General features: G+C 35.0%; 1 protein-coding gene across 5 annotated transcripts in view; it reads right to left on the bottom strand.

Moving 5' to 3' along the window:
- The window catches only part of SNX7 (sorting nexin 7), a 98,240-nt gene that overhangs the window by 5,248 nt on the left and 67,946 nt on the right, over nucleotides 1-25,046 (bottom strand). For 4 of the 5 annotated variants that reach the window (XM_060026081.1, XM_060026105.1, XM_060026090.1 and 1 more), the window contains one exon: nucleotides 15,276-15,428. In XM_060026081.1, coding sequence (XP_059882064.1) covers nucleotides 15,276-15,428 — 153 coding nt within the window. Of the gene's footprint in view, nucleotides 1-885; nucleotides 1,022-15,275; nucleotides 15,429-25,046 lie in introns of those variants that run through there. The other variant, XM_060026097.1, reaches the window with a different exon arrangement.

Raw genomic sequence — 25,046 nt, 5'->3', positions numbered from 1 at the left:
AAAAAAAGAAAAAGATGTTAAAACAATTATTTGAAAAAAATATATTTCTGTTATTTGGCTTCTCACTGTTTTCTATCAAGAAACTGATTTTTTCCCCACTTTTAAATCATTATAATTAGTAAAGCAAACTAATATCAAAATTAGAGTAACAATCAAAAATACACAGTGTCACGGGTGGCCTGACCTTCAATCATACCCATCAGCTCATTCTAGTTTTAGATTCTCATATTGTCATAATTGTCATAATTCCCCTTCTAGTTGAATAATGTATTATGATTTTCCATACACATTATTTTATTTGATACAACAATACTTTGACAAACTCAAGTAATTGCATCTTATAGTTAAGGGAACTGTGATCCACTGAGTCCAGCACTCTTTTCTAGTGCCCCACACTTCCACTGCAGTAAAAGTAAGTCCATAAACATGTTGAACATATTTATTGGCAGGATGTTGGGTGACCAGAAAGCAAGTTGATCACAAATCCTCGTTAACTGAGAATGCAGTGCACACTTTTTTCCAGGTGGCTCCAGTTTTTAGACAAAGACCAAAAACTGTAGCTTCTCTATAAAGGGCAGGACTGGGAAAGAGGCTGTATCGTTAGAAAAGTGAGCCAGAACTAGGGTAAACAGGTCTGACAGGTAAACAAAAGCCCTTTTGTCCCAAAACACATTCTTATGAAAGTAAATCTCTTGCTACCCCAGTAAAGTAGTGATGACATTTTGCCATTAGATAAGGTAAATGTCTCTTTAGTTCTCATAAGTAGGTAGTGATCACACAAGCAGATATGATCAAGTGTTCTACAGAATGAATGATAACAAAAATGGTGTTTCTGTAGATATAGCTTCCAATGAAAACTTCCACATTTAAGAATCAATATTTTCTCAAGATGGTGGGATATGAAGAGGTTCTGTTCCACAGTCTGACTTCAGGCAAATCTTTTCATTTCTCTAGGCCTATTCGCCCATTCATAGAATAGGGGGGTTGGACCATGTGTGTCTGTTAACTTTCATCCTAGAACCTAAAGTGGCCAACACAAAAATAAACAAATGCAACCTAATTATTAACTTAAAAGCTTTTGCACAGCAAAGGAAACCATAAACAAAACGAAAAGACAACCTACAGAACGGGAGAAAATATTTGCAAATGATGCAACCGACAAGGGAATAATCTCCAAAATATACAAACAGCTCATACAGCTCGATATCAACAAAACAAACAACCAATCAAAAAAGGGGCAGACCGAAGATCTAAATAGATATTTCTCTAAAGAAGACATACAGATGGCCAAAAGGCACATGAAAAGACACTCATTGTCACTGATTATAATTAGAGAAACGCAAATCAAAACTACAGTGAGGTATCACCTCACACCGGTCAGAATGGCCGTCATCAAAAAGTCTACAAATAATAAATGCTGGAGAGGGTGTGGAGAAAAGGGAACCGTCTTACACTGTTGGTGGGAATGTAAATTGGTGTAGCCACTATGGAGAAGAGTATGGAGGTTCCTTAAAAAACTAAAAATAGAGCTACCATATGATCCTGCAATCCCACTCCTGGGCATATATTTGGAGGAAGCCATAATTCAAAAAGATACATAAACCCTAATGTTCACTGCAGCACTGTTTACAAGAGCTAAGACATGGAAGCAACCTAAATGTCCACTGACAGACGAACAGATAACGAAGATGTGGTATATATACACAATGGAATATTACTCAGCCATAAAAAAGAATGTAATAATGCCATATGCAGCAACATGGATGGACCTAGAGACTATCATACTAAGCGAAATAAGTCAGACAGAGAAAGACAAATATCATATGATATCCCTTATATATGCAATCTTAAAAAAAAAGATACAAATAAACTTATACACAAAACAGAAATAGCCCCACAGACATAGAAGACCAAATTATGGTTACCAAAGGGGAAAGTGGTTGGGGGGTTGGATAAATTAGGAGTTTGGGAATAACATACACACATTACCATATATAAAATAGATAACCAGCAAGGACCTACTGCATAGTACAGGGAACTAGACTCAATATTTTGTAATGGCCTATAAGGGAAAAGAATCTGAAAAAATATATATATGTATGTATAACTGAATCACTTTGCTGTACACCTGAAACTAACACAACATTGTAAATCAACTATACTTAAATAAAAATTTAAAAAACGAAAAAAAAATTTGGCAAGTGAGATCACATACAATTTGTAAATATGCCTTGTTCTATTTGGCTTGACACAGTGTGGAAAGGCATCAAACATAACATTTTACCTCTCCCCTCTGTATTTGATATTTATAAGGTAATTGTCACTATAAATAATTTCCAAAGGTAAGGTTCAGAAATACATGAGAAATATTTTCGATTACTACTACTGCTACTATTACTACTAATAGTTTACATTTAGCAAAACCTTATTATGTGCTAGGCACTGCATTAAGAACTTAACATATATTTTACTTATTTATTTACTTATCTATCCAGCAGCTTTCAAACATATTTTCTACATTGGCTATTTCGGGCTCAAGTAAAATAAGTAGTGACTTAAGGGATAAACTAGTTGAGACTCCTGGAAAAGTATTTATGAGTATAAAAGCTTCAAAATGATTTACTTTTAGTAACTTACTGGGAATATTGAATTTTGCTTCTAAAACTTTCCTTTCATCTTTCTTTATTCCATTATATACATACAAACATATGTGTACATATATATTTTAATACCAAATAAAGCTGATGTATATACTATTATTTTTAGTACTTTATAGATAAGGATGCTGAGGTCCACTGAAATACAAAAAAGTCTTCAAGGTCTCTGAGCTTAAAAGTCACAAGTTATGCCTGTCCAAAGCCCATGCTCTTAGCCACCAGATGATAATGCCAACATAAAGTTTGATATCTCCATAGGTAATGCTACCACACTGTTCATGGAACAGCTAATAGAAAACCTAGTCTCATCCAAATTATCACATAAGTCAAATTAATAAAATATTATCTATATATCTCTGCTAATAAAGTAAAATAACCATATATTTGCCTAAAACAATAACAATATCTATTATTGTAAAATGTAATAAAAGCCAAACCTTACCATGTACCCCTTTTTAAACCAGAAATTTCCATATTAAGTCAAAGTTGTTGTGCTTCTAGTTTTCCTACTAATCTAAAAGTATCTTTTAGACAGTGCCATAATAATTGCATCTCTCTTAATAAATGAAAACTGAGAAATATGACTGAGTGTCCTTTACGTACTTTAATGCTGTCTCAAATGATCTTGGGCACAGACGACATCACCTACATTTGAGGAAACACTGAAGCTCAAATATGTAAACATCTCCATACTAGGCCAATATCACTGCAAAATAAATTACATTATAAAAATTGTAGGCCATGCCTAAAATGAGGGCAATGGAGTGTGTAACATTTTAGTAATTGTTTTTTTTATCATCTAAACCTAAGATCCAAACAGTAATGAAAACTTTCAGGAGCTGCATATTTAAACATTTTTCTGAAATGTAATCAATCCAGAAAGAAATTAGAGATTATGTTACAAATGGAAAGCAACTTCTATTATTTTGCAATGGCTCAAAATTATTCATTAAATTTCATTTTTGAAAAAGTCTAAATTCAGAATAACCTGCCAACTTATAATTTGAGAAATGTCAACAACTTCAAAATAACAAGACTTGCATACTTTTTTCTAAAATTACTTTTACATATCTCTCAAGAACATAAGTAATAAGTTTGGATTTGTAAATACTGCAAATACTTCAATGACTGCAACAGAGTTAACACAAAAAACTCATTAGCTACAAACGCCATCTTGTGGTCCATTTAAAAACTAATTTTGTAGTATTAGTCTGTAGATCTCTAACTCAAGATCTGCTAAAGATAGAAAAAGCCTTAGATACGAATAACTCCACTTCTGTCATTGTTACATGTGGAAAAATTGGGGCTCCAAAAGATCTAATACATTGGAAATCTTTATAGAAAGAATATGAGAGCCAAATTTTCATATCTTTTCAACTCATACTTTTCTATACCATATCATCATTGTTTTTTAGCAATAACAAACCAATTACATGAAGTTTGTCCAGTTTAGTACCCCAGACACTTCAAACACCAAGCTTATCTGTGTTTGCTTATCAAACATGGAAATACAACAAACTAAAAAAAAGCACATTTACTTTCGGATTACTGGAAAACTATCAAGGCACAGCTATGATGCTTAACTACATTATTTTAAAGCATTTCACACGTCTTCTAATTTTATTCTCCTAAAGACCTGTGAGGGATGTGTGTGGATAGGGTGTGGAGGAAGAGGAGGACCATCAGTACCACTTTTTTTTTTTTTGCTGTACGCGGACCTCTCACTGTTGTGGCCTCTCCCACTGTGGAGCACAGGCTCCGGACGGGCAGGCTCACGGGCCCAGCCGCTCTGCGGCACGTGGGATCTTCCCAGACCGGGGCACGAACCCGTGTCCCCTGCATCGGCAGGCGGACTCTCAACCACTGCGCCACCAGGGAAGCCCGGTACCACTTTTTGACAGATTAGAAAACTGGGTATAGAGAAAATATGATGAAGATTTTACAATTAGTGGCAGGCACTCTGATATCCAATTTTAATTTTTTTCATTAGTAAACCCACCTTCTTTTTTCAAGATGTTACATCATGCAGTGTGTGCATGTGTGTTTTAAATCATTTCTTCCTTTTCTTTGCAGGAACTATTTATTGGTCCATAGTGTATAGTCTGCCATTTATGAAGAACAATAAGAAGAAAATTCTTGATTCAGAATCTAGATAATTTTAGAAATTATTTAATTATCATATATAATCGCCTATTCAAGTATTTGATAAACTTAACTACAGAAAAAGTTATCCAATCCAAAGGGTGGGAAGAGGCACAGACTGTCTATGCTATGTCCCTTTTACATCTAAGCTCAAATTCGCTTGTACAGATAATTGAGAAATAACTATCTCACAGAATGAGACTGGTGAAAATATTTTTAATACAAGTTTTTAAGAAAGCAGAAACCTGCAAAACAACAAAAGCTTTAAATTACATGAACTATAATAAAAGATGTACACAGTTATGTGGAAACATGAGCTATAGCTATGGCTTTGGAATATGCAATTCAGAACAGAAATCATCACTTAATAAAACAACAAAATAGTTAATTACATAATACTTCAGAATTCTAAAAATGATAAACACTCGATTTTTAAGATTTCCTTAGAAGTAAATAAAAGTCAGACCCTGGTGCATTTAAACTGAATTCTATAATTAACTGTGCTTTATATACATTATAATACTTGAATATTAATCAGATTATAAATGTTTAAATGAGAAAAGACACTACCTATGTTAAGTGTAAGAGATGAACAGACTTTTAGAAAACAGAAGGAACTTTAGAGCAGTGCTTCTCAAACTATCTGCGATGATGAATAAGTCTTTTTCTTTCAGTCTGCTGAGGACCATTAAGTGAACCTACTGAGCTGACTAGTTTGCACTTCATGCCACAAGAAATCACCACAAAAGCTGGATAATACTCGAATTGGCCTATACCTTATTTAACAAAAGTCTAATAATCACCCACTTGGATGTCATGACAATGTCTAATTGCTATAGAAGATTTCAACTGATTACATTTAGTTTCTGAATCTATCATGTTATAAATCTGTAATTAACAATTTATGAATTGGACATTAGTCCACAGTTTAAGTAGCATCACTTTAGAGATCAACATAATTACCTGAAGTTTCCTAAATTGTGTTCCATGACAGGCTAATCCTATAAGAAGAAATGCTGACCTAGTCAAAGAAATTATGTCTTCAGATTCATAAACCATATAAGCACATAAAAGACTCTGAGAACTTTAGTAAAAACGCCTGTTTAACTTTAACTCAAACTTATTTGACTACAGAACCTATCTTTTCTTTCACGATTAACACCCATTAACATTACAAAAACTAATTTCCTATAAAATGCATTGAGAAATTCTAGTACAGACAGAATTTCTGATGTACATTATTCAACAATTGCTTAAAAACTCCCAGTGGCAGAGAACTTATTTCTTTGCATTGCAATTTAATGTAATTTAGAGAATTTTAATACATAGGAAATAACTCCGTCTGTGAATTCAAATTATACAATTTCCAAAAGTTGGTGCTAGATATGTTTTCTGAAGCAACAATAAAACATGTACTCCTTCCATGACTGCCCTCCAAATACCTTTCTTCTTTTCCAATTCCTTGAATGAAGATGCATTTCTTAGACCACTATCACCATGATAACCTTATTCTGACTACATCTTAGTTTGCTAATATTACTATCAAAATGCATCATCAAGTCTGAATTCAGCATTTTGAATAGCTACTAAATAATGGAGATCATTATTTTGTTCTAATTTTTTTTAAGTCAAAAGTGTCTTCTAATATAAAAAGACCTCAATATGCCTCTTATGAAAGTTAAGTTTTGAAAAAAGCAAATTTCAGTGTGGTCACCAAGATAAAGACCCAGTAAATTAAATGACTTAACGTCTGCAAAGTATACTATCATTCTACATGCTGAAGATAATCTTATTGCAAAGTAATTTTGGCTTGAGTATAAGGATTCCTTGTGGTGGGTGGTGGTAGAAGTAGTTAGAAGTAGATTTACTACTTGGAATACGACCTTGTCATCAATGTAGAGGATAACAATGAACCTTACCTGCTATGACAGAGGAGCATTCATTTGTATCACTGAAAAGCTGTATCAAATTATTGAGGTGTAAGTTTAAAAGGTCAGTTGGCTACAACAGAACAGTCTTTTAAGCCAAGTGGAACTGAAATGTACTGTCAAGAGCTCATATTTACCTAAACTTCTTCAGATGGTTTTACAATAAAAGCTCTAATGAACATTTTTACCAGTTTCCTAAGTGTTTTCTAGAGACTATTTCAGACATTAATTTCATAAATGACTTCGGTGAACAAATAAATCTGAGATCTTAAACAAAGGTGAACAGATGTTTTTCCTAGGGAGTTTCTTAGAAACTTTAATGTGCTAAGATGCATTGCCAAACTTCTCCACAAAGTGAAACAGTACAACCTAAAAGGAAGACACTTGGCTATGAAGTTGTCATATCCAATGACAGTCAAAGTAAAATCAATAGAAGCAAATGATTGTGTGATCAAGTATGTCCTTAAATATACAACAATTAGAGACCCAAAGAACTATGCCCTGGGACTTCCTCTGCCATTTGTAATAGTTGATTTAAAAAATTTATAAAATGTCTTTAATGTAGAGTTCCCTCAGCTCAATTTATAATTCTCACCTCTTCACTCATCCAGGATTCCTGGTACAATCTATCAAACTGAGAAGGCAGCTCTGCAGCCTCTGTGATAGCTATTCTCCATAGATGCCTCCTCCGCAACCAATCGACCATAATAGAGGACCATAATAGCCTCCCATGAACAATCCAAGCAAGTGTTTTATTGATGAGTTTGTTTCCATAATCGATGGTGAAGCTTCTCATCAGACAGTGAGAATAAAAGGTTTTAGCCTTAGGATGACACAAGGTTATTCCATCTGTTTCCATTGTTCTAGTCATTATTACCGTGTACCTTTAAATTCTATTTGAAATAGGAATTGATTGCTCCCCCCAAAAATGATCTCCATAGGATAAATGGTAAAGAGGACAAGATTAATCATTAAACAATCAATAGTGTTGGTCTCTTTACTCAAAATACAAAGGGAAAAACTCCTAGGTATTCAATGGATTGTCATTTAACAGCATTAAGAAGATGAAAACTTGGTGTTTTTCTTTTGATGAAGATGACCATCCCTAAATGAATTGGATGCTGCATAGAAGAGTAGTGTAATGCTGCCTGAATTTGCTAATCCAGACATTCAGGCTTCTAATGAGTGCCTCCCATTGAGTAAAAAAGTAAATAATGTGGACACAAGAACGTAATGAATTGGAAAATTTAGCTGGCATAAAAATGGTCAGGTTGAGTAAATATCTAAGCATCTTAGCCTCTCAAGCTGGTGGTGTGTTTACTTTCCAGGAAATCTATCCTACCCATTAATGGAAATCTACTGAATCCCCTAGGGTATATAATGTAGTTCTGAAACAGTCTTCAAATAGTTCCAAAGATAGACTGCTATTTTCTGAAGGGCTCCTTTAGCACCATCAGATCTGTCTTCCTCGGTCCTAGGGATTAGGTCAGGTACCGGCTTTAGTAAATGTTATGAGGCATGACTGTAAAAAGAAAAGTACCCTGATATGGATTCAAAAATCCCTGTCCTAGATAACTTTGAATTATTCCAGCTCTAGCTAAATTCTTTATTCTTATGATTTGGAAAGGGAGTTGAGACACATTAACCTTAAAGAAAGTATCTGTTTACTCTGTTTCATCCTAAGAGACTGTCAATATAAAAATATAATTTAAATGGTTCAACATAGACCAACTTTTATGCCTCTCTCCCAATATTTAAAAGGAAAACTCAAAAACTACAGGTCATTCCTTAGGACCAAAATGATACTAAACAACTACAACTGGTTAAATCCTTAATCACTTCCATCCTTCTCTTTACAAGAAAGGCTGTTACAAAGAGTTGAGCAGTATGAGGTGATTGTGTATGGTGCGTAGAAATTACAGAGGTTAACTATTTTGGAAACAGGTGTCATTGTTTCAGTATCTCCCAAAACCTTCTCTGGAGCTAATCTGAGTATTCACCTAGGAAAGAAAAGTAGCCTGCATTTCTCCTGGGTGAGCAGAAGTCTGTCGATCTTTCTCTACGTAAATCAGTTTAGAATTAAAGGCTTCATATAGGGCTTTGTAAGCACTGCTTTTGGGCTGATAAAGGAGAGGCTTTGCAAGGGTCATTGTAAAAAGAACACGTCAGCCTTCTCTTTTTGTGGCAATGGATAGCTAATGTTTTATTATCTCTTCAAATATACTGAATTTTAGTTACCTTTTATTTGTTTTTGCCTAAATCTTGCAACTTACATTTTCATTCTCCTTGATGGAGAGAACAGGAGTGAAATAGAAATGAAGTAGTTCTGTTTCCTCAGTTTCCATAACATGGTTTCCATTAGAGATTCACTTTACTAATTTTATTAGAGTTTATTAATTCCTAATTTTCTTGCTTCCAAAAGAGGCTCCTCACACCTACTTCCATTTGACTTTGGTACTATTTGGAAGTCATTCCATTTTTTTCCAAAACCTCACTTCTTCCTGAAATGTGCCCTTCCTGATACTGTTTCTCTGTATTCATCTCTGACTATATCTCTCTCTTTACATCTTTGTCTTTCATAGTCCATGGTCCACAGATGTAATCGTATCTGATTCTTTAACTGCTTCACTCTTTTTATTAGTTTTTACAATTGTCCATTCCTCTTATGTCATATTCTCTTTTTGAGTCTGTGATGTTGAAATTATACTTTTCTGTAATTTTTTCAAATCACTTTACTAAATTCTACGCAATATGACTGAAAATGGCCAGGGTTTCCTTCCTTTGCTTTCCTTTGACCTCCCAGATTTTGAAAATGGTACTTTCTCCCCAAGTTTCTGTCATGTTACATAACCGTTCCTCTTTGTTGGATGGAATTAGATCTAGAGAAGCTCTTCCCTCTAACTGTTCCTTTTAATTCATGTAGATGAACAGAAAGTCCATAATTTATCTGGGTCCCAATTTTTTAAAAAAGAATGAAATTTCAGACAGAAATCTAAATGCCACTCATCAAAATCTTGCTTAGCTGGCAGTTTTATAATCATTACCAATATAGATTAACCTCTTAAAGTCACAATGCTTGGGAGCTATCTTTACTTGGACCAGGGTGTTTTAAATATTCACAAAAATTTTAAAAATGTTCCAAAGCATGTAGTGCACCACTTAATTTAAAACAAGCAACTCTTTTGCTAGAGTTTATTTTACCATTCCCCAATGTAACAAGGAATACATTTCTAAATAAGAACAACTATACTTGAAGAACTTCTAGGACATTCAATGCTTATCTACTACTTACTTTGTAGAAGAACTGCTATACGTATTTTTTAAATTTTCTCTACTTTTTAAACGGTCCATATATAGCTGGACTTGGAATTTAGGAAAGCATTAGTTGTACTATTGATTTGGCTTGATGGTGAACGCTTGTAATGATATTTTTTCTTCATTTATCTTAGAGAAAACGTCCTATACTATAATTGCTTTTCTGCTTCCTAGATGTCCATGTAGATACATATATTTTTATTATTCAGTAATGATAGAACCCTTCTATTAAGCCAGCTCATTACCATTCAAGTAAAAAAAAACGAATTTAAATATTCTTCCATTAAAAAAAGTAATACATTGTAAAGCTGTATAAATCAAGTGAAAAATACATATACTTATTATTCTTCCCTAAGGGCAAGATTTAATTTTGAATTTGAATGTTGCTTAGCATAGGGTTTTGATGTTAATTGAATCTTAAATGAATGATTTTACATGAGGCAATTGACATTCTTAAATAAGACTGATAGCATTTGAAATGAAGCGACCTCTAACCTGGTTATTTCTTGAAATTCTTATCAAGAAAGATTTTAAGTCTAGTGTTCATAATTATTTTTAATAGTATTATTTATGAGAGCAAAAAATTTACATAAGTGCTTAATTATTAGTAGTTCTCTTCACTAATAAAGGTATGTTAACATGATGTACTAGAAGATTATGTCGTTATACAGAGAAGTGTTTAAACAAATAAAAAATACAGAACTCAAAATAATACATATCCACTATAATCATCATGACACAAATAAGTAACATATGTTTTTATGTTGACACATTTGAAAAGAACCACGTAGAAATTTTAAAATATTTTTATCTGCATATAGCAAATTATTTTTCTATAATTGCATTTAAGTGTAGCCTTCTCTAGGAGATAAGGTTATGGGCATTCTTTATTTCCTCTTTATACATTTGTGTACTTAGCTCTTGTCATTTTTTTGTTTTTCATGTGCATGTATTAATTTTCAAACCAGAAAATGAGGCTCTGAAACGACTTCCATACATTAACTAATAATTCTAAAATAAACTGTGCAAAGAAACAAATTTTATTACTTCAAGTATTATATTCGCTTAACTACAAACAGTTTTACTTGGCAAAAATTAGCATTATGCGATCTTTCCATGATTATGATATTAAAATTAAACTTTCAAAGGGTATATTCTTTCAGTTTATAATACCTACCAAGGATTACTTCCTTTCAAATCTCTTCACCATCATCATAATCATCAGCATCAGTATCATCAACAATTGAAACTTACACTCTTTTGTACCTACTAAAGAACAATTAGAAAATGTCCACGTACTTTATCCAGCATGTCATATTTTATGGTTTCAGCATCCCTTCACATTTTAGCAAGAAATAATTTTCTTTGGTTACCTGGATACCAAGATACTTTGAAATTATTCACCTATGTTCAACTGGATTTTTGTTTTATTGTTTCATTATTCTTGTTTTTATAAAAAGACTCAAATTTATTCTTAGTTATTGGTCATATAGAACAAAATTGGGAATAGCTTCATTTCACCTACTCAGAGTTTATTTGGAGATACCTGTCTTATATTCGGTGTCAACTGTCTCCAAGTAAATTCACACATCTAAGTATAATATTTCAATATGACAATAATTGGTTTCTGATACAGACCTATATCTCATATTTACAAACTGATTTTCCTCTTTCATTTTAATATTTAAATTTTAAGTTGTAAACAAACTGTGACCATTTTACTTCATAAAAGTCCAAAGGCAAATGTTTATACCCCATTTCTTCTATCACACTAGGAACAAGCCCCTTTGGTGATTTATTTTTACAAATGTGGATGAAAACAGAAGTATTTCCATAATAATATGATTAAATTAAAAAGGGACTGGAAAGATTCTGCAATATTTCACTTCCTTGTATATCTGAGATATTCTGAAGTTAACAGATAACAGCAGACTGTTGCTGTTTCAGGCCACACAGTTTGTGTGTTAGTTAGGAAGCCGTGATTATATAAGGGCCCCGATTTCCTGATTATGCTTGGACTGATGTGTCAAATCAGTTAAGAGTTATTCACTTAGGAAAAAAAACAATAAATACTGGAGCTGTAGGGATCTTGTGAAGTTATAATAAAGAAAACCAGAGATTCATCCAAATATATACATCTAAGATGCAGTACACTTGATATAATTTTAGCAACATGTAGAAATATAATTCATTTGGAGGAAAGGGTGAAAAACATACTGATATAAACTGCTGTGAAGAACAAAGTTTGCAATATGGCAATATGGCACAGTGATGCTAATTTAACTATTTCTAATAAAACCGTATTTTGTATAAACTGAGTGCAACCTATGAGCGTGACAAAAATATGTATTTATGTGACAGGTATAGTCAAAACTCAAACATTTCATTTGGAGTTCAATGGAATTGCCATGAACATTTTCTCTTAAAAAAATAAAAAAGCAAACTTAGAAAAGTTTTGCAGACTTTATCACTGAAAGGAAAACATAGTAGGTGCACTTGTCACATGACTTTTATAACCTAATATACTTATGCTTTATAATCACAATCACTTATAGTATATTGTATATCTTAATTTTCAAGGCATTTTCTTAAAAATTATTTCAATTAATTGTCATAACACTACTATAAGGTCAGTGTGGACAGGTTCTATTGTAAAGGAGAGATAAAGTTATTTCTGTGGATTTAAAGAGTTAAGTGGTAAAAAAAGCCTATGTTGATAAATGCGCTTTATCCAACAGAAATATTTTAAATCATTTCAAAATCTGAGATTTATGAGAAATTCCTTTTAGAGACTTGAATTTACTTAAGGTTGTTAATGTAGAATAAAAAAATAGGAGATCTTTCCAATCCCACCTGCTATAAAGAAAATCACTTGAATCTGTCCACTAATCTCTAGCCCACTGCCATGAGACCTCTATGTCAGTTCACATCTCTGTCTTTGTTGCTATGTTTTCTAACTAGGCTCAACATGTTTAGTTTTGTTCCACTCTGACCCATATAGCCAGTGTGATCTTTCTAAAAGGCAAGCACAATAGATATTGTCTCTTCCCTGCTGAAAAGTCTTCAATGGCATTCCCCATTTCCCTTAGAATGAAAAATAAAAGACAAAGCTTATAAGGCCCTCTTCAGCCTAATAGCGTTCAGGACATACTAATGTAAAATATGACATGTTGGCATATTAAGATGAATGAGTTTGAGAATATGGCAGAAGCAGAAAGGTCACTTTGACCTTCTTCCAACCCTTATCTCACAAAGCAGGTCATAAAACCCTCATACAAGAGGTGGCCTCCTTATGCCCAGAGGGAAAAAGAAGCATCTTTACCTCCAAAGACAAAGGGACACTTAGAAGACTCCTAACAAAAAGGACTTGCTAAATTCCCTCCAGTTTATTTCACTTAACTCATACTCCTTAACCTACCCTATTTCTACATGACAGCCCACTCTTCATCAAACTTAGCGTAGAAATACTCAGATCTGTTTCTTCTGGTCTAGATTTGCTCATGAAGGCTCCTGTACCACAAAGAACTTACATTAAATCAACATATATACATTTTTCCTGTTAATTTATCTTTGTCAGTTTCATTTTCAGACCCAGCCAGGAATCCTAAGAGGATTGAGGAAAATTTTTCCTCCTCTACAAGCCTCCTTTTTCAACTCAACAATACCTCCACTCCACCATCCTTCAAAGAGAACCTCAGTAATTTGAACATGTACTCTCTCACTTCTCGTCTTTTCTCTGCCTGGAACTCTCTTACTCACATCTTTATCTGGCTACCTCTCATTCATCATTCATTAAGGTCTCAGCTTAAACACATCCTCTGAGGAATCTTCCTCTTTCCCTGCAATGTCTTTCTATCCTGGAACTTATTATACTTTATTATCATAACGTTTTATTTTAATTGACTGTTTCTCTTATTGACTGTAACTACATGAGAAAGGGACCGTGTTTGTCCTGCATACTGTGGTCTCTCCAGGGCCCAGCACAGTGTCTGGTGGTAGTAGGGGCTCAAGTAATTCTTGTTGAATGAAAATATCAGTATCAGTTAGATAATCTTGCAAAATATAAAATATTTTAGTTTAAAGTACCTTTAAACTAGCAAGCACTATAGACTACAAAGGATAAAATAATTCTCTTAATGTATCAATTTTGTATAGTCATTAATTCAGTCAGAGATAAGGTTAAAGATGTATGTTTAAATATGCGTTCCAGGAAAAGTATGTTCAGAATACGCTAGATGAATGGGAACTTCCCTGGTGGTCCAGTGGGTAAGACTCTACACTCTCAGTGCAGGGGCCCCGTCATCGACCCCTGGTCGGGGAACTAGATTCCGCGTGTATCCTGCAACTGAGAGTCCGCATGCCACAACCAAGACCCAGCGCAGCCAAAATAAATAAGTAAATATTAAAAAAAAGAAAAGAAAAAGAATGAAGTTGTACCCCTACCTCATACTATCTAAAAAAAAAATTAACTCAAAATGGGTCAAATACCTCAATGTAAGAATTAAAACTATAAAACTCTCAGAATATGCTAGATGAAGAAAGTGATAGCATAAAATTTATTTAAAATAATAACTACTTTGCGGAATTGTTAGTTGTTCAAAAAAGGTAATCATTTGAAAAGAAAAATGTTGACTAGGCTCTTTCCTGAATTAAAAAACAAACAAAAAAACAAACTGAACTATAAACTAAACTGAACTAATGCTCCTTTTTTGATTTTTTGAATAGCTACAGAAGGCATGGTAGGGATGGCAGGGACATAACGTATAAGCCCTGAACTAATTTTCAAACCTTTGGTCCTTTCTTCATTTTGCAAACCCTTTTTAATACAAGAAAAAGAGAGGAAAAGGAAATAAGATAGGAGAATCATTAGGAAGCATGTGCAAGTGCTTTTGAAGAATTCAAATCCTTTCAAAACAAGAAACTGAGGGGAAAACAGACACAATAAAATGGTAGCATAATTCTTTCTCACATCAAGCTGAGCTCAAATTAGGTACTTGGGCATGCTGTGTAGGAAGGAAAACTTATCACCCTCCCTCCACATATACACATTTGTGTCAGTGGGTGGGTTCAGCGTTACTATATTAACTGGCAACTCCACTGGCACTGAGCCACCGAAGAGGTTTCTGAATGTGACACTTGGTTCCTGAACAGACTCTTTCAACACAAGACATATAGAAAGTAAGAGAGAGGATAACATTTTAAAAATGAAGCAATACCACATATCACTAATTACCTGTTCATAAGAGTGGATATTCTCCTCAGCCATATCCGTAAATGCTGACTTGATATCATTTTGCATGTTTTGTTTCCATCTTTCCCAATCTGCTTTCAAGGCATTATTAGCGCACTCCACTTTATCTTCCAGTTTTCCAATCTCTTCCGTAAGCTGAATTAGATCACAAAGAGATCAACTGATCTATGTATTCCTGCCACTAAGTGAATTCTTAAAGTCTAAGCTGAATATTATAAAAAACAGTTTAAGAAAAATACTTTTTTTGAAAAGTCACCAGTATTTACCCTGTATACTAACTAGTTAAAGTAAAGAGAACACTGGATTCAGAGATGTCAAGTAGAGTTCTAAGGTCTGCCACCAATTAGCACTTGACTTTACCTAAATCTCTCTAATCTTGGGCTTCAGTTACACTATTTATAAAGCAAAGGAAATTGGACTACAAGTTATTCCAAAATTTTTTTGCAATAACTCTCTAATTACCACTGATTGTGATGAAATATTTATGTTAAAAGGTATGGTTGGGGGCTTCCCTGGTGGCGCAGTGGTTGAGAGTCTGCCTGCCGATGCAGGGGACACGGGTTTGAGCCCTGGTCTGGGAAGATCCCACATGCCGCGGAGCAACTAGGCCCATGAGCCACAACTACTGAGCCTGCACGTCTGGAGCCTGTGCTCCGCAACAAGAGAGGCCACGATAATGAGCAGCCCACGCACCGCGATGAAGAGTGGCCCCCGCTTGCCACAACTGGAGAAAGCCCTCGCACAGAAACGAAGACCCAATACAGCCAAAAATAAATAAATAAATAATAATTAAAAATGAATATCTGCTTATAAAAAAAAAGATATGGTTTCACATGTTCAGCTTCCCCTTCCTACTCCTCATTTTTCAGCTGTTTTAGCAGAATGCTCAGTTAACTGACATGTTATAACATCCGTATAGATTATGTAGTCCAACCTGGAGGCCCAGGGGATTAACTTGTCACATTCCACTCAGCTGGTAACAGAGGCAGGTTTATATCACAAGACACCTGACACCTAGTCCACGCTCCATTAGACAGGCTGAGTGTGACAGTCATACCCCCTCCCCAACTTACCCACCAACCTTTGAGCATGGAACCCATCAATTTATTGCTTTATATTTAGCACATTTATATTTATATAAATTTTTATATATTTATGCATATTTTATACACATATATTTATTCATATAGTCAGCATACATTTATTTATTAAGTTCCTTCTCCATACCAGGCATTATTCTAGGACTTGGAGATTCAACAGTGAAGACAATAGACAAAAATCCTTGTTTTTACCGGAGCTGATATTCAACTGGGGAGAGACAAACCATAAGCAAGATAAATGAAATATGAACTACCATTTGATAATAAGTGTCAAAAAGAAAAACAAAGCAGAAAGGTAGATAGGGAGTATAAGAATGATGCAATTTTAGATAAGATGGCTGGGGAAAGCCTAAATAAGAAACTGTCATTTGAATAAATATCTGAAGTTGATGTGAGAGTGAACCATGGGGTTCTTAATCAGAAAAGCATTCCTGGCTGAGGAAGAAATAGGACAATGGCCTAGAGGTGGAAGCATGCCTGGATGGTCCAAGAAGAATAAGGAGACCAGCATGGCTGTAGCAGGTGGCAGAGTTAAAAAAGAGGGAAGCTCTTAGGAGATGAGGTCAGAGAAGCAGTGGGTGACCAGATCTTACTGAGCCATGCAGTCCATGGTAAGGATCTTAGGTTTTATTGAGTGAGACCCAAAGCCAGAGAGATTCAAGCAGAAATGACACCACCTCTCCCATGTTTTAAAAGGGGCATATTATACGTTACCACTATTCCTTGGCTCTGAGTATTTGAAAGAGGCTATCATTTAAGAAGGTCCCCATTACAGACATGCTAAAATGTGAAAATGTATGTCTTAGAATCAAAAAAATGTTATTTTACTTCCAATGCTTGTTTGAAATATTCTTTTTATTCATTTGTCAATATTTTGTTGTGAAATTTCACTGCTGACTTTATTTCATTGCAGCCATATTTGCTTTTGTTTCCCTAAGAATAGACATTTGGTATTATATAAATCTTTTATTACCTATGGGAGATCTATTTCAGTAGTAAGGTTGGTTTTCATGCTTTGTGTGTGGCGGGAAGATGTGTTTTTTTCACTTTCTTATTTTGTTTGTAAACTATCTCAGTGAGGCCATTTATTACTTTATGGGTATGTATGACACTTTGGGGGTAATTATTTTGCTTAATCACAGAGAATTTGTCTAAAAGGATGTTAATGGGATTTCTCATGGTGGACTGCGGATGCTGGAGAATAAGCTAAGGTAAAATTTTACTGACAGGCCAAACTCAAACAGGATCCGGAGAAAGCTCAGGGGCCGGTTACAAAACCTCACTCCTCTGGGTTGTTGGATGGAATCTTGCCATCTTCACAGCCAGATGGAGATGATTAGAAAAGTGTCTTTTTTTATAGCTAGGATCAAGAGGTACCTACACCAACTGTAACTGCACTGTTTTTCTCCTCTGCTTAGGTTTTGCAGTCTAAAAGTGCCATGCACTGGAGTGGAGTGGGATTACTGGCAAAATTCTTTACTGAAAGTGGCTTCAGGAAACACAGTATCTAAATCATATATTCTATCTTCCTTCCCCTCCTGATGGAGCTTAAAATGGTGTTACTGCCGTAAGGGATTTAAACAAAGTCTTCCCCTTTTCAATCTGCAACTCCCTCTCCTAAAAGCCCTTGTTAGTGGTAGTCAGGCTGGTTGGTGCTTCTGCTCTGGCCCAGAGCTACTGCATTCCTAAAGAAGTCCTGTCCTGTTCTTTGACTTCACTCCCACCTACAGAAAGAAGCTTTGTAGCCTGATCAGCACGGCACTGGGATTAAGATCACTAATGATAGGTTAGACTGATCGCAGACCTCACGTCTGTCTTTCACAAGCTGTGTGACACTGGGTAAGAGTACTTTTTGAAGCCCTAGTTTCTTCATCTGTAAAATGAATATAAAAATGACACTACCTATCTCGAAGGGATTTTTATTAAAAGTTGCCTGAGATAATGAACACATTCATTGATGTGCACAGTGCCTGACAATTTTTCTACTAAACTGTATCTATTACTATCATCATTACCACCATTACCACCCGTACCACCACCATTACCACCATCATCATCAGTTGGTGAAATGGAAATGGATTCCCTCTCCTCTTCCAGTATTTTGGTCTCTGGAAATATACCATTGCTTTGCCAGGGTCTAGGTCTTAATTTCTAGTGCTATTTCTTGATTTATTCTCATCAGTGTAGAAGAGGATACATATGTTCTAAATATACATGATCAATTCCTCTCACTTTTTGGAGGCTATATATATATATATATATATATATACTGACCACTTTTTATTTCTTTGATGATTCCATCATTATTTTAGTTAGAAAAGGAAAAAAGAGACATTAGGTATTTCCTCACACTGAGTCATCTTCCCCTAATTTTGACTTGAAGAAACTCTAATTGATAATAAGCACAAAACACTTAATTCAAATTAGGAATGATCTGGACTATTCTCTTTCCTACCAATTTACAAAGGCATATTATTAGATTTCCCTTCCCTTAGTTGACTGCACTTTTAGCAAGTTCTTTGGTACAAAGAACTGTGCATTTAGATGGCGCAATCCAGGCTCTCAACATAAACAATGAACAAAATTTCACCGAAGTGGGAGAGTAACGTGTTAGGCACCTGGCGGGCCAAAGAAGCCCCTCTAGTGCTTCAGCACCCCTCTAACCACAGAGCAGGTTTCAATAACTCTAAAAGTAGGGAATTATAGTTTCTACCGGAAGGCAGCATAGAAAAGACTGAGTTTAAAAGGATTAAAGCTTGAATCATTCATTTCACAAATACTGGAAACGACTTGGCCCTCTGTTGGTGGAAAAACTGAAGAAGGAAGCAATCCTTCTTGCCAGGAAAATGTTGTAATATCAGAATAAGTAATAAAAGATTATAATATAGTGAAAAATAAAGATTTAGATTTAACTGCAAGGCTAATGGGTAATCTCTAGCTTCAGTTATATTCAGCTAGAAATGAGCCATACAATTAAGTGAAAACCATTAATACTAAGAGCTCAGGCAAACAAAAAAATATCCTTCTTCAATAGCGAGTACCTACTATAGCACCAGAAAAAGCAGCAATAATAATGACCACTTATTGTATTTCTGCCATGGGCCACTGTATTAAGCTATATACTTTACATATATTATTTCATTTAATCTGCATAATAATATTGCAAATTTGGTAATATTATCTTCCTTTTACAAGCTGGGAAACTGGGAGAAAGAAATAAAAGAGATCACACAGCTTTTTGTGGCATCATGGAGATTCAAGTGAAAATACATGCTCTTTCCATAGTGAGTGAATAGCCCCAAGCTAGCTTGCCTGTGGCTTTCAAGGTTAAACTGATTCAGCTCTTACCTTAAAGAGTTTGTTATCTTTTAGAATGCAGATATGCAAAAATAAAACAAAAACCGAAGGCTATAATACAAAGCAGAATGTGATATATATCATAATGGAGGAAAAAAATTAAAGTAGTATATAGAAAGATACAGCATGGAGGATTAATTCCAACTTTGGTAGGGGACATTCCAAGTGTTAATTTGCTAGGCAGTGAGTGGGGAAGAAGACACCTGGATGAGGGTATGGCATAAATAAAACCACAGGGATGTTATGCTATAGAGTGTGACAAAACAATGGATAAGAGATAGGTTTGGAGGCTGGAGGTGGGCAAGAAGAAACATGGGAAATGCAGCTGGACAGGCTGATTGAAGATTGACCACTAGAGGGTGTAAATGCTATTGAGCATGAAATGGATTCTGTAGGAAAGGGTAAGCTACCGAAAGTTTTTGACCAGGGCTGAAGTATACTTCAGATAGATTCCTGAGTCAGAGATATGCAAGGATGCTTAAAAGAGAAAGGGAGGAGGAGGGGAAGAAAGGAAACCAATTAACCTGCACTGGGACTATGGAGACAGCGATAAAAATGATGAGGATTTGGTTCATTCCCACTCACTCATCCTGCAGCATTCACTCAGCATCCATCTAGTCTCTGTTAGGAACTAAGATGAAGGGTGAAAAAACAGACCTTGCCCTCAAGGACTCATGCCTAAGGGGAGAAATAAAAAAAAAACCAACTGGATACAGAAAATGTGAAATGCAGTTCATGTGAAGCAAATAGGGTGTACAGTCCTAGAAGCATGTTTACTTTGAAGTTTCTAAAAATCGAAGGTGGTCTGTCAAGGTTGGTACCTAGAGTGTGAGTAGGGGAATAGCAAAAGAGGAAAGAGAGGCAGCTGCCAGGTACTAAAGGGATTTCCCTGGGGGGTGTTTGGATTTTCAAACCAGGACCAGGAAAGCAGCAGTAACAATGAGATTCCTGATACAGGGGATACTGAGAGGAGGAGATCCTGAGACACAGAATCAGTAGGGGCTGGCAACTGACTAAGTATGGGTGGGCACTGGAAGAAAAGATAAGATTATCTGATATTTTTAACTGGATAGCATTCACTGGAAGAACAGGTGGGATAGGGTGAGATAGGAAATGAAGGCCTAAAGCCAACAGTAATAGTCTTGCAGGGTGAGGTATACATCAAACAACTTTTGGAGGTCAGCCTTGTGACATGTTTCACTAAAAATTCTTACTATAACTCTTACAAAGTGAAAAAAAAAAGTACTCATCCCTGAGAAGGAACAGGGTCATGGAGAAAAAAAATAAAGGAAATAACAATGAAAAAAAGAGAAAAATATGATCATGCTAAAAATAGTCCACCATTAACATCAACATATTAAATGTTAAAGTAATATTTAATTACTACGCTTCATTATTTCTCATCCATGGAAAGTACAGTCTAGGAGGTGGGTGTCAGATCAAAGAATAAAAGATGCATGAGGTTCATGTCATATCCCATCAACTTGGATATATCCTAGATTCAGCTGAAGGGTGCCCCTTCCTTTACTTGTTAGATTGAGCTTGTTTTGTTTCTTTGATTCAGTTCAAGATTATCTAGAGAATGGTCTGACGGCTAAAGGGCCAAGAACTGACATACTGGTTCTGTCCACGTCAGTTACAGCTCTGAACCCTGGTTATATCATGTCATGAATGTTTGTCACAGGTCATGTGGGAAAGTGGGTAAAATAATTTGGATGAATCCACGCAGATCATTCATTACTGCTAGGAAATAAAGCCTACATTCTAATGAAATAGCCCTGTGGACCATTTCTACGATTATAGACCATTACGCTATTTTTAACAGTTACTCAATTTTTGAAGCACATGTCTGCTAAGACAACCACAGGTGCACTGAATCGCTCAAACCCATTTAACCACCTTGGAGGTTTTCCTCCTTATTCCCTCAAAGCTGACTTTACAAAGCGAAACCAATCCAGAAACCCTATAACATTTTAATAATTTTTATTAAAATAGGCCTTTTATGGATTTTAATTTTCTATGACTTTTATACATTTAAATTTGCAAGAACATATTTTCCCATAAGTACAACCATCAGAAATAGATGGATTTTTATAGAAAAGTTAGATAAATCCATGCAAATACAGTTTATTTATTACCTTTCTTTAAGCAAATGATTAAAATATAAAATTTTTTCACAGATAATTCATATTTTATTAACAATAAAAAAGATATAAGTGATAGAACATTTTAGAATCCCATAATAAAGACAAGTTTTTTCCTTTGTGACAAAATGTTGTCTTGGAAATTATATCAGAAACATCTATTTATTTATAAATAAAATATTACAGATGTGAACTGTATAATCACAAAGTTAGGGTAGCAAATAAAATAGGGTAGCGAATAAAATATGAAAAATATTTTAAAATATTTTTAAAAAGAACATACTCCACAAATATACATCTCCAAAAATATTTTATAATAAATAAAGTTTGGAGACAAAAATGGGATTACCTGTATACTCATAAACTATTTAAGAGGTAAATACAATGTATCTAGAGTACGTATATTTGATCTAACACTAAACATTAAAAAATAATCGGGCTTTTCTTAGAGATTAAAGTGTGCTTAAAGATGATTAGGTAGGCCTTTTGCTCTTAAGATTTAAGGTTGATCTTTTGATGCTATTTCTCTCAATATATTTTCAATACAGAGGCAAGAACTTTTACATTTACTAACAGAGACAAGAATTATTCCACTGGATTTGCTTGGCTATACTATGTCCTCCTGCAAATGGACTCTGAGCGCTTATCTGGACTTTCTGGCAGAGAAGTGCAGGTATTTAGGAATTACTTTAGAATAGCTTTAGATTTGGCAAGGACTATGAAAGACAGCAATTAACTTTTGGAGGGATGGCACAAGATATGGGTAACTACCTAGCCAGTCAGATGAGTGAAATCACCTTTACTACTAAGGAGGAGATGACAAACAGCCCGATTTCCTTTACATTCTTGCTGGATAGCCTTCTGATTATCTTTGATTTCTTTGTCTCTAACGTTATCAAGAATGGTCTGATAGTAAGAAAAAGAGGAATTTACAAGAGGTGTCTCGAAGCTATGGTGAGGGATAGAGTTAGGAAAAGGAGCTGTGTTTGTGCATGTATGTTGCACATTCTTAACATCTGCCTGCTCACCAGCAATGCTGAGTCCCTACTATGATCAGGTCCTGAGCTGCATGTCACACGTGGCATCTCATTTAACTTTCTCCGTAACTCTTAGAGGTAGATTTCTTCCCCCGCATCTAGCTGGTCCAAGTCTTACAAAGTAGACTTTGCACGTGATGAACGTGGGTCCATGTAACAGTGCACTTTCAACATCCTTCCACCAGCTCTCAATTATGCTTTTCCTCTCTTGAATTATTTGGCAAACTCAATCTAAGTTGATTTTTTAAAAAAAATATTTCCTGCCCCCCCACTTTAATTTTATTTATTTGTGCTCCTTAAACCTCTATTCTCCTCCAAAATACAGTTTCTTATTACCTTCAATAAGATGAAAGAACAAATAAATTGAGAATAAAAGTAAACATTCATTCAACAAATCTTTAAGTGCTTACTGTGTCCCAGGCATTAGCTCAGGAACATGACCAAGAGCACAGGGGTGAATACGAGAGGGAAGGTCCCTGTTGCTGGGAGCTTACAACATAGAAGGGGTTTCAGATCCACACTGCATTGGGCATTCCCTCTATGTCACCTTACCAACTACCTTAGAGTCTATCAATGAGATTGTTCTTTTTGCATAAAAAAAGGAAGTACCTCCCAACGTAAATTTTAAGAAATCCAGAACATCTAGATTCAAAAATTTCCCCAGAAAAGGAAATGTATCTTTATATCTAATAAATATCCTTACTGCATCTTTCTCAGTTGCCTTATGGTATTAATAAGTTGTATTTACCTCCTCTTCTCTTTTTTCCATGAATTTTAAAAATTTCATAATCACACACATTTATAGGACAGTGATCTAGAGCCTGCGCTCTGAAATCCATGGGTGATAATCTTGACCGTGTTGACCTTAGCTAACTAAATTCAGTTCTGTGATAGGCTGCCATTTCCTCATCTGTAGAATGAGGAAAAAGAAAGTACCTACTTCACAGGATTGTTTTTGAACAACATGTTAGCAAAGTGCCTGGGACTTAAGCATTTAATACATGTTAGGGTGAGAGTGGCACTCCAGAGTGATTATGGAACGACAATTGTTAGGGTCTCGGAAATGTCCTGACTGAATCTGCCAGCTCACTCACTTCTACTATGTTAGGGAATACTTACTGAGGACATGCATATAAAAGGAACAGCCATAGGGGAAACAAAGAGACATTAATAGCTCAGAAAGCTCCCCAAATGCTCCAATATGCCTGAGAGTATTGGTGGCTGAATGGACAATGTGGCCATGCCAAAAAGTCTATGTAAGGCCATTCCAATCAGGCTCTCCTCCAAATCAGATGGGTAAGGCCAAGAAGTCCAGAAATTACCTCCATTTTGAGGAACTAGGTTACCACATTACATCAATAAATTATTCCACTCTAATACAAGAAATATTAGTATCTTGCTAATTTATGGAATGATAAAACCCTAAGACAAACAATGCAGATGGATCTTCCCACACTGATTCTGAAAGTTCCTTAAAATATACTTCCTAGTAACCAAAAAAACCTGTCCAGCAACTTAAGAAGACCCCCTATACTTCCAAACATTCTCTTATGCCTTTAGTTTTTCTTACCAGATATCAGTTTTTAAAAACATATTAGTTCCTTCAAGAACTATTTGTTGAGCACGTACTATGTGCCAAGAGTACCACGCTAGACACGGTGCCCCTATGTGAAATATTTTCCTTCTTTTCTCACTCAATTTTTGACACACTGATGTCATAGAGGTACATCTTTACTTAAATCAGAAAGTCCTCCTAATTCTGATAGTTTCATGATGAGACCAGTACAGAATGACTTAATGTGTGTTTCTTAAATTGGGATTTCTATATCCACATCAATACTCAGTGATAACATAAAGGATTGCCAATGTCATAAATAAATGTGGCATAATCTTGTCATAGATATTTTATGGAGATCAGAGAAAAATATTTTTAAATTAACATAAACATAAATATATTATGGAGTAGTGATATTCATATGAAACTTTAAAACAGGACACCTTAATGAAATTTTGATCTTGCACTCGCCACGAATGGGTCTCTCAGACTACTGAGGTATACATTCCAACTTTCCTATACCAAAGAAAGTAAACTCTTTTCACAGAAATGTTTGAACT

Source organism: Delphinus delphis, chromosome 1 (genome assembly GCF_949987515.2).
Source record: "Delphinus delphis chromosome 1, mDelDel1.2, whole genome shotgun sequence".
Taxonomy (NCBI): Eukaryota; Metazoa; Chordata; class Mammalia; order Artiodactyla; family Delphinidae; genus Delphinus; species Delphinus delphis.
The sequence above is the reverse complement of the archived record's forward strand: the minus strand, read 5'-3'. Positions and strand labels throughout refer to the sequence as shown.